The sequence below is a fragment of the Salvia splendens genome, chromosome 3, assembly GCF_004379255.2.
Source record: "Salvia splendens isolate huo1 chromosome 3, SspV2, whole genome shotgun sequence".
NCBI lineage: Eukaryota > Viridiplantae > Streptophyta > Magnoliopsida > Lamiales > Lamiaceae > Salvia > Salvia splendens.
The window spans coordinates 32,111,757-32,122,364 of record NC_056034.1 but is presented as its reverse complement, the minus strand read 5'-3'; the positions used below and the strand labels follow the sequence as shown (position 1 = coordinate 32,122,364).

The 10,608-nt window shown below is 39.6% G+C and overlaps 2 protein-coding genes across 2 annotated transcripts; both read left to right on the top strand.

Annotated features, from left to right (window-relative positions):
* The first annotated feature begins 2,097 nt into the window (after positions 1-2,097).
* LOC121794033 (protein CASP-like) lies at positions 2,098-4,005 on the top strand. The gene is made up of 4 exons (XM_042192043.1): positions 2,098-2,419; positions 2,914-3,024; positions 3,096-3,274; positions 3,737-4,005. Exons 1-4 carry the CDS (start codon positions 2,317-2,319, stop codon positions 3,908-3,910), a joined length of 567 nt encoding a protein of 188 aa, XP_042047977.1. The 5' UTR covers positions 2,098-2,316; the 3' UTR covers positions 3,911-4,005.
* Positions 4,006-5,961: 1,956 nt separating this feature from the next.
* On the top strand, positions 5,962-8,037 carry LOC121795059. The gene is made up of 3 exons (XM_042193489.1): positions 5,962-6,569; positions 6,685-7,723; positions 7,812-8,037. Exons 2-3 carry the CDS (start codon positions 6,851-6,853, stop codon positions 7,890-7,892), a joined length of 954 nt encoding a protein of 317 aa, XP_042049423.1. The 5' UTR covers positions 5,962-6,569; positions 6,685-6,850; the 3' UTR covers positions 7,893-8,037.
* The last annotated feature ends 2,571 nt before the right edge of the window (positions 8,038-10,608 follow it).

Below are 10,608 nucleotides of genomic sequence, written 5' to 3'. Positions count from 1 at the left end.
ATGACCTAAAAGTGTCCTACGTATGATATTGTTCTGCGTTTCTGTATTTAAATCTAGTTTTGCATAGATCAAAACCATGCATATATATATATACACACACAATATACACACACAATACACATAAATAATAAACCAAAAACACGGAAGGTCATAATTAAGCAATTTTAGGTCATATTATAATATTTGGGTTTAATGTCATGCTAAGATCATTTTAGGTCATGCTTTGTTAGCATGACCTAAAAATTAACTAACTATGACCTAAAAGTGTCCTACGTATGATATTGTTCTGCGTTTCTGTACTTAAATCTAGTTTTGCATAGATCAAAACCCTGTATATATATATATATATATATATATATATATATATATATATACACGGAAGGTCATAATTAAGCAATTTTAGGTCATATTATAATATTTGGGTTTAATGTCATGCTAAGATCATTTTAGGTCATGCTTTGTTAGCATGACCTAAAAATTAACTAACTATGACCTAAAAGTGTCCTACGTAAGATATTGTTCTGCGTTTCTGTATTTAAATCTAGTTTTGCATAGATCAAAACCCTGTATATATATATATATATATATATATATATATATATACACACAATATACACACACAATACACATAAATACTAAGATATTCACTTGTCCACAATCATACAACCGGCCGCCGACCCGGCCAACACCCCATCTTTAGAGCATCTCCAATGGCGGCGAGCGGACAAGTTAGCCGATTCCCGGTGCTGGCCGGTCTGCTCGCCGAACCATTGGAACCGGCGAGCGCTATTTCAGCAAAAAAATCAGCGACCCGACACCGATTTTCGGGCGCTGGCCGATCCGCTCGCCGGTCGGCTGACCGCCATTGCAGGCTCCCGATCGGCTAGCTCAAATTTTTTTTTAATTCTTTGAAACACTATATATACGCGATTTTCACGTCATTTTCATTCGCACCACTTGTTTTAACGAGTTTTCTCTCCATCTTAATTTCTGTACAAGAGCAACAACGTGAAATGAGTAACACGGGTGGTAGTAGTGGTGGTAGTGGTGGTGATGCTGAGGAGTACGAACGCCAAATGAATGAAGAGTTGGAGGCCTATACGTCCCGCGAGATAAGAAGAAGACCTACTTTGCGGAACGGCAGGAGTCGGCGCGCAAGGACGTGGAGCACGAATTTGGTGTGCTCCAGTCTCGATGGGCGGCAATTAGGGGTCCAACGCGTTTGTGGCATGTCGACTGCATTGCTGATATAATGTACGCTTGTATTATCCTGCACAACATGATTGTCGAAGATGAAGGTGTACAACTGACTAGTTGGGCCAATGACGATGCTAATGAAGCCGGCCCAAGCCACGGCGTGGCCGCCCCCATCGTACGAAGGGGGGTACCACACGATGAAGTCGGCCGCCTCAAGGCACATGCCGACATGCGCCAAGTGGATGCTTATATTCGATATCAAAAGGATTTAATTGAAGAGTTGTGGGCGCGTAGGACTGCACGTCGTTAGATTTTTTAATTAATGTAATTTTTTTAATTAATGTACTTTTTTTAATTTTAAATATTATTATTGAATTTTCCCGTATCTGTGTCGTAAATTTAATTCCGTATTTTGTGTAATTGTTAATTATTTGTTTTTTATAATTTTATTTATTGTGGCTAGCCTATTGCTTGTCTAGTTGCTTGTTCTGATCATGTGGTAGGAGAAGTTTATGGCTAACCTATGGCTGACCTATTACCATTAGAAATGCTCTTAACCTAGATTCAGGCAGCACCATTCTTTAGTGCAGAGAAACTGCTTTCTTCAATTGGGCCTAAGTTTGGGAAATCTTATTTTAGTACTCCCCTAAAAGTTAAAAGCCCACTTTCCACCCACTGTCCTATTGCTATTACACTATTACAAATAAGGGTTCTGCCATAATTTAATTTAGAGCTTAATCATATATTCATAATTATAATAATAAAGGCCGCCCAATACCATTCTCTTCCAACCAACATGCGGCCCAACACTTTCTACAGTCCAAACTTCCATATGCGGCCCAACACTTTCCACAGTCCAAACTTCCTATTTTCATTAACCAACTTATCTTTCCCTCTCTCTCTCTCTGCTTGTAGTTGAGCTTTCAAATCGAAAATTTGTAGATCTAAATCCTTGGTTTCGTATATATGAAATGAATTGAGGTTTTGATCACTGTAATTCTCGCCCATTCTCCGAGGGTGTTGAGGTTTTGAGTGCACTGAGATCAGTAATAGAAGAGGTCTGCGAAGTGGAAGAGGAAAGAGGGCGATCAGCTGGCATTGAGAGATCAGTAATCAGTAATGGAAGGTCTGCAAGGTGGAGGAGGAGGAGGATCAGAGAGAGAAAAGCCAAGCACATCATCGACCTCTGCCCCTGTATCTGCTGTTGCTACTTTCTGGAAAGGTATTTAATTTTATCGACCTAAATTTGTTTCCTAATTATCCCCTTGAGTTTGTACTAGTTCTCCATTTCCTATTTCTAGCTAATGCAAATGTATCAGAGAGCATAAACCAGGAAATATAGTTACACTATCCTTAACTTAAATTCAAGGGTTGGATTGGACCTCGCTCTAAAACTTTGATTCATGAAAACACTTTCGAGCTGATCCAGCTCATAAACCAGGAAATATAGTTATACTATCCTTAACTTAAATTCAAGGGTTGGATTGGACCTCGCTCTAAAACTTTGATTCATGAAAACACTTTCGAGCTGATCCAGCTCATAATTCACTTTGATATCCTCAATCACATTGATCTGCCGTGCGGTGTTGCTGCATTCACAGCATCAGCTGTGTGATTCTGGGAATAAATATCTGCATTTATCAATCGATGACACTTTTGAAAAGATATTTGGCGCGTGATTGTTTGTATTCCAACATACTCTTTTGATCCTTTCAGATTTTGATTTAGAGAAAGAAAGGACCATCTTGGATGAACAGGGGCTTAGAATTGCAGAGAACCAGGAAAACAGTCAGAAGAACCGTAGGAAGCTTGCAGAGAGCACTAGAGGTATTCTCGTTTGCTTTTAACATACTATTTACTGTATTATTCATGAACATTTGAAAATTGACTTGTAACAGACTTCAAGAAGACATCAAATGAAGAGAAGTTGGCATTGTTCAATTCCTTACTTAAGGGTTATCAAGAAGAGGTTGATAAACTTACCAAGAGAGCTAAATTCGGGGAAAATGCTTTCCTTAACATTTACCATAAACTTTATGAAGCACCAGATCCTTACCCAGTTCTGAATTCAGTTGCAGTAAGTACCTATAAACTGATGCTTTATCCTGATCCGAGCACGGGGTATACTTTCTTTGTGCCTTGAAGTAATATAAGTTATGCTCTTTATAACACATGATATTGGTATTTGATTCTTTGAAACATGGTAACACTTGGGAAATATTTTCTTAGTTGTTTATGGGATCAATTTCTTTAGTTTGAATCCATATTCTTTGGGTCCAAATTGGCCTGTCAAGACTCAATCGTCGAGTGGAATTGATTAGTAATTCACGTATGAAACTTGAGTTTCGAAACTGAACTTATATGCATGTTTAATATGAATATTCTATATTTTAAGTTACAGTGTATCAGGCAGTCCATGTCTATTCAACGCTACTTCCACTTCTCTCTCTGGTGTTGCTATAAAAAAACCTCAAGAGTTTTTAATATTTCATAATCGTGTCCTAATTTCTGTTTGACACCATTTCTTCTCCTTGCGCAGGAGAAGGATGCCAAATTGTTTGACCTGGAGTCTGAAAACAGAAAGATGAAGGTTGAGCTTGAGGAATTCCGCACTGAATCAACTCACCTGAAAAACCAACAAGCAACAATAAGAAGACTAGAAGAGCGCACCCGTCAGTTAGAACAGCAGGTCACTACATATTTCTGTGTTTAGCATTTTGTAGGCTCTTGGTGTTAGCAATGGTACTTGCAGGTTTTATAGGCTCTTGGTGTAAATAATACTATTTTATAAAATGCTATTTCTCGTCAGCATGCATAGAATGATACTTTTAATCCATAAAATGATATTCTATTTTATAAAATGATATATTTCGTCCATAGAATGATAGGTTATTAGGTTATCATCATAAATATGGGCTAATATATATATATATATAGTTGAAATAAGTTAGTAGTGTGAAAACTATTTTTAAAAAAATTGATGATTATTATTTCTGTAAAATATAGTGATATCTTTATTAAATAACTTAAATACTTATATTATTATTTTATGATAGTACAATATACACTTTTTATAAGTGTAAGGCATAAATATAGACGCATATTTTTTTAAGAGTGAACTGCACAAAAGAGCTCTAGCTTTTCGCTGTGTAACAGCAGAGGCCCCTAACATTTAAAAATCTCATCACATGTATCTAATAAAATATATAATCACAAATCGTGTTTTTTCGAACCATAACACCCTCAGGGCTTGGAAGGGCAAAATCGCCCTTTTGTATGGCCGCCACTGCATTGGCTGCTGCTTGTACTGTTGACGTGATGGCGAAAAGCAATTGATGTGACAGAAAAGCATGTCTTTTGTTCCCTATTATCTTCCAACGCTTCAGACCTGCATTGCAATTTCTAAAATTTTGCCAATTTGCCAAAACACTTGGGCGGTTGCTTCTCTTTCTTATTTACCTCCAATCCACTTTCACTTCATCATTTTCTTCTGGCATAACCCTATCTCACCACAATTTTCTTCTCATTCTCGGAAAACACTGCTGCCTTTCACGCCATTTTCATCAATGCCTCCAAAATGGAGACGAAGTTCCGTTGGAGCGTCCTCCGGCCGTAGTTCTTCAAGGCGCAAAAAGAAGCCGCCAACGCCATCGTCTTTGTCACCATCACCTCCGGCATCACCTAGATACGGTAGAAGGGGTCAAGGACCGGAGATAATCGACGTAGATCCAGAAACATGGAGCATTCGCGATCCTCGGCTGGATTTCTTTGTTCCAGAAGAATAATATAGTAAGTTCAAATTTAAAATTCCAAGCAAGCGATTTTGACTTTGATTTAGGGCTCCGAAAATTGGGAGGTTTTGTGAAATTGTTTTGATGTCGTCGCGTTTGGGAAATTGTTTTGACTGTGATTTAGGACTAGATATGTGAAATTTGTTGGTTTAAATTTGGAATTTTTCTAACTATATACAAACCCTAACACGGGATCGTGCCGGGATGTTTTCCGTCACTTTTCATCACGGAGGGTCAATCTTAAATCAATGGACAGAAGAAGTATGTTGGGGGGCAATTGACATTCTTTGACTATTGCTGGATTCGCCAATTCGAGCTCTTAGATCTTTCCAGCATGGTATTGCGATTGGGGTACAATAGGAAAATCATCTATGAGTTCTATTACGTTCATCTAAGGTACAGTTATGGTTGTATGGGCGTGGAAATAAGAGGTCCATTGCTGCCCATTACTGACGATCCACATCTGGCCCCTTTTCTCGAAGTCGCGGCTACTAGCACAAAGCTAGTTCACATTTATCTCGTGGAGATGATAGAGGCGTCCGCCCTGCTCAAGAAGCGAAAGGAACAAACGGAGGAGTTTCTAAAATTTGTGAACGCTTGTAAAAAACCCCCGATGGTCATTGAAGAGCTTGACAAACCGAAACCAATTGTGCCGAAGAGCTACAAGATATTGATGACCTTGAGGATTTGGAGGGTTTGAAGAAGAGAGGTATAAAGTTTACCCTGTTAAAGCTCGAGAGTAATGAGCTTCCGTTGTGGAAGTCTGGTGATGTTTTTAAGCATAGAGATTTCTTCTATGACGTGTTGAGGCAGTACGCAATAATGACCAGAAGGCGGGTGCACGTGAAAAGAAATGACGGTGACAAACTTCGTGCAACTTGTAAAGGGCAAGGCTGTGAGTGGTATGTGTACTTGAGGAAGCACGAAATACACAACGGTCAAGATTACGTGGTGATGACTATGCAACGCGATCACGCGCACACATGCTCTCAGGTGTTGGATTCGAAGTGGCTGACGGCAAAGTGGCTAGGTGAGCGTTATATGGAGAAGATCAAAGCCAACCCTCACATTCCACTTGCAGCTATACGACAGTGTGTCGATGAAGATTTTGGCCTGAAGATAGGTAGGATGAAGGCATATCGGGCCAGAGAACACGCATTGGACGGCATATTCGGCTCTGCGGCAACCCAATACAGAAACTTGTTCTACTACAAAGCCGAATTGGAGCGGACGCACCCTGATTCCAGCATGCATATACATTATGAGAATACGAGGGATTCTGGCGCCGTAGGTCCGAGATTCCTGAGGTTCTACTGCTGTCTAGGACCATTGAAAAAGTGATGGATGCAGTTATGTCGGCCAATTATCTTCTTCGACCCTTGTTTCTTGCGAGGGATGTACAAAGGACAGCTCATGACAGCAATGGGGATTGATCCCAACAATGGCTGGTGACCGATTGCTTGGGCGGTGACTGAGGCTGAGAGTTATGTCCAGTGGAAGTGGTTCGTGGAGTACTTGTCTGATGACCTTAACTTGCATGCAAATGGCCCACGATATGTGTTTATGTCTGACCAACAAAAGGTATGGCTGCCGTGATTTCAATATTACATAATGTACTTGGTATGTGATTTGATCAATACATTATGTACTAGAACTGTGATTTTGTGGTAATTTTTGTTTTGTTGTGTTGCATCAGGGCCTTGCAAAGTTGATTGTTGAGGAATTCCCACAGAGCGAGCATCACTTCTGTGTTCAGCACATATACAACAATTTCAAGAAGAGATTTGTCAGAGAAAATTTCAAAGACTGGTTATGGGAGATTGCCTCGAGTACCACCCTCAAACATTATGTGGACAAGATAGATGCTTTGCAGACCGAGTATCCCCAAGCACATCAGTGGCTTTCTCGAGTTGCTCGCAAAGAAAAGTGGGTCAAGGCATTTTTCTCTCCACACACTTGTTGATGTGCTCCTCAACAACATTTGTGAGGCATTCAATTCGAAGATTGTATTGGCTCGAGAGAAAGCAATTATCAACATGTTGGAGGACATTCGAACAAGTCAAATGGAAAGAATTCAGATCAGAGGCCAGTGGATCAAAAGCTATGATCACGCAGTCCCTCCTGTTATCAAGGAGCTTGTTGATAAGTGGTACGCGCGGGCTTCATCGTGGAGGGCTACATGGAACGGACAATCTTCATACCAAGTAACTGGGCCGTCTGGCCAATATGTTGTCACCATGTGCGATTTTATATGCTTCTGTAGATTGTGGCAGCTAACCGGAATCCCGTGCACTAATGCTATCGCAACAATCAACATGAAGGGTGACGACGTGACGCGATTCATTTCCCGCTATTATTTGAAGTCAACAATGATCATGTTGTACGATAATGTCCTTTACCCCATCAATGGAGTGGACAATTGGCCCAAGACTACTTCTGATTGTGCGGTGGAACTGGCGCCCCCGAGGTCAAAGCGACAGCGTGGTAGGCCGAAGAAACTGAGACGTGAGGAGCCCCAGATTCGTCTTCATGCGGACGGAGGTGAGTCATTGCATCTCACCTTCGTGATGAAATGTCGTCGGTGCGGTCAAGAAGGTCATAATAGGAGGACATGCAGCAATGATCCTCGGACAGATGCCCGTTCTCAAGTTAGTGAGACTTCACAGCACAACGGGTCGCGTGAACATGGTGAGAGTACTTTGCCTGAGTCGTCAAACAATCGCCGACGCCAAGAGGTACTATGCAATAAGCATCTGCACCTACATCCTCTACTTGTACACTGTGCTTTCTCATATATACTTACTATACTATTAATTGTTGCAGCCTAATGTTTCGGATCCGGTATCAAGGACTCGGACCCGGACTCAGCCTCAGCGATGCGGCCGCTGCGGTGATCAAGATTGACGTGACTTACTTAATCTTAAAACTTTGTGTTTGTTTGGGATGGGTGAACAATATTTTCTGGCAGTGTTGATATATTTTGATGGCAGTGATGATATGATATGTATGTTATGTATGTGACAGACAGTTTGTAACAAATTACTCTAGTATTTTGGTGGAAATGATATCATGACATATTTTGGTGGCATTTGATAGAGTACTTCGTCAGTTTGTATCCATTTTTGTACATAGTATGTGATTTCAGTCATATTTGAGAAACTTCATTCGTGATTTCAGGCATAGATGAAAACAAAACGTAATCAATCAACATCAGGCATTTGAAAGAGTACTTCGTCGGTTTGTATCCATTTTTGTACATAGTATATGATTTGAGTCATAGTTGAGAAACATCATTTGTGATTTCAGGCATAGATGAAAACAAAAAGTAATCAATCAACATCAGGCATTTGAAAGTCAAAGAGGACTTCGTCGGTTTGTATTCATTGGTGTACATAGTTTGTGATTTCAGTCATAGTCGAGTAACCTCATTCGTGATTTCAGACATAGATGAAAACAAAACTTAATCAATCAACATCAGAAGATAACGAAGGAGTGAACACGACATAGCTTTGTTATAACAGTAGAAAAATTACAATACATAAGAACAAGATTGTGATTTTTAACTGTCGGAGAGTTGTTGCCGTTTTACCAATTGTTAGCGCCAATGCGTCACACTCTTCAGTTTTCATGCCCAGTTGTAACTTCAAGGCTTCAAACTCCACAATTTTCATGCGCAATTTCTCTTGCAGAACACCTTCAAGTAGCGATTTGGCTCGAATTTCAAATTCGAATTGGTCTCGCTCAAGTTTCACTCTCTGAAAGTAACTGTCTTGGCTTGGGGATAGACTCCATCGAAAAAACTTGCAATCATCTTCCTGCATAATACTTTCTCATTAATCATTCTGCCAACAAAATTAATGGAAAAACGAACAAAATTCATGATTTTAACCTTCCATATTGGGCATCGATAGTAACGTCTACCCGGGTTAGCAGTCGTCCTAGATGTCACAAGCTCAGCCTCAAGATCGTGATTACAATTCACAGTTTCGGGACGAGGCCAATTCCAATTGAAGCTTGAACCGAAAGATTAAGAAGAAGAAGAAGAAGAATAAGAAGAAGAAGAAGAAGACGACATTGCAACACGACCTGAATTCAATTCGACAGTACAAATTCAAATCAGCAATGCAATTTCACCAAAAGATAGCATATAGCACAAAAACTGAAATCATAATTCCGCCCAACTATAAACTTCAACCAAGAATTGCAAAATTTTATAGATGCCCCTACTGTAACCCTACAACCATTACATTCGACCAAGAATTGCAAATTAGTTTTTCAGATACCCGACAGTAACCCTACAACAAAAAAAATCAACCAACAATTGCAAAATAAAATTCCATATGAAATCGCCTAAACCCTTGTGGATACCCTAAATTCAGCGAAATCCAGATGAAATCCCCTAAATTCCAGATGCCGAAGAAATGAAATCCCCTAAATTCCAGATGCCGAACTTTCTGCCAACAAATGCAATCCCCTAAATTCCCAGATGCCGAACAACATAAAATCGCCTATTATATTCAGAGAGGGAAATATGAAAGCCAACGAAAATGAAATATGAAAGAAACAGAGTGTTTATACGGCAGTGTCGAATGCAGATCATTTAGAGAGGGAGGGAAAGATGAAAGAAAATAGGAGAATGGAAATTACTATTCTGTTTGACAAGACAGGACTTACACATGCAGGCTATGTCCAGCATAGGGTGCAGGTTTAGTGGGTAATCTGTTTGTCTAAACTGCCCTTCAGCCCCATTTGGGCATTTTCGTCCGGAAAATGGCAAAATATACACGATTTGTGATTATATATTTTGTTAGATACCTGTGATAGGATTTTTAAATGTTAGGGGCATCTGCTGTTACACAGCGAAAAGTTAGGGCCATTTTGTGCAGTTTACTCTTTTTTTAAAGTCCAGTACTTATGAAGTTTCGGACTAGTTTTTAAAGGATTGTATTAAAATGACAACCATATTTAAAATAACAACATACCACCAATGAGGACACTTAGATTTAGAGGCACATTCAATCTTAGCTTGCCATGTGGCAGGCTTGCTTGCTTATGTATCGCAGATTGCTTGATTATCTCAATTTTGTATCGCAGATTGTTTGGAACCATATACCGAGTTTCTTTCCTATATATCATAGATTGCTTGCCTATGTACAGCATATTGATTGCCAAGATTGTCATTTTAATTATGGTTTCACTATAGTGCTCTGATTTCGTATCGCACATTGCTTGGAACCATATGCCGAGTTGATTGCCTATGTATCGCAGATTGCATGCTACGTTGTTGTCAAGTTGTCACTTTAAGACTGGTGTCACCTACGCACCCCAATTTTTAAATTTTAATACATCTAGTTTCAGAAATAAAGAAATAGCGGCAATAGGAAAACCTAATTGAGATGAAAATCCAGTTCTAATTCACCCACCCTAGAAACCACAGATAGTTGGCAAGTCAAGAAGGAGAAGAAATTTTGACAAGTCGCCATTCTATAACTCTAATTCGATTATAAGGGAAATTTTTGCAGTTGTAATTTCTATACGTTTTCAGAATTTTTGCAGGGCTGAATTGAATAAATATTCGGTTTTTGTTTTTGTCTGTGGCGTTTCAGATGCTTGGAAAGAT

What these genes read in the sequence shown, in the direction of transcription:
- LOC121794033 (XM_042192043.1), top strand. Translation starts at nt 2,317, where the DNA reads ATGGAAGGTCTGCAAGGTGGAGGAGGAGGAGGATCAGAGAGAGAAAAG. An exon ending in TGTTGCTACTTTCTGGAAAG is followed by an intron (nt 2,420 to 2,913) that starts GTATTTAATTTT and finishes TGATCCTTTCAG; the next exon opens with ATTTTGATTTAGAGAAAGAA. An exon ending in CAGTTCTGAATTCAGTTGCA is followed by an intron (nt 3,275 to 3,736) that starts GTAAGTACCTAT and finishes CTCCTTGCGCAG; the next exon opens with GAGAAGGATGCCAAATTGTT.
- LOC121795059 (XM_042193489.1), top strand. Translation starts at nt 6,851, where the DNA reads ATGCTTTGCAGACCGAGTATCCCCAAGCACATCAGTGGCTTTCTCGAG. An exon ending in ACAATCGCCGACGCCAAGAG is followed by an intron (nt 7,724 to 7,811) that starts GTACTATGCAAT and finishes TAATTGTTGCAG; the next exon opens with CCTAATGTTTCGGATCCGGT.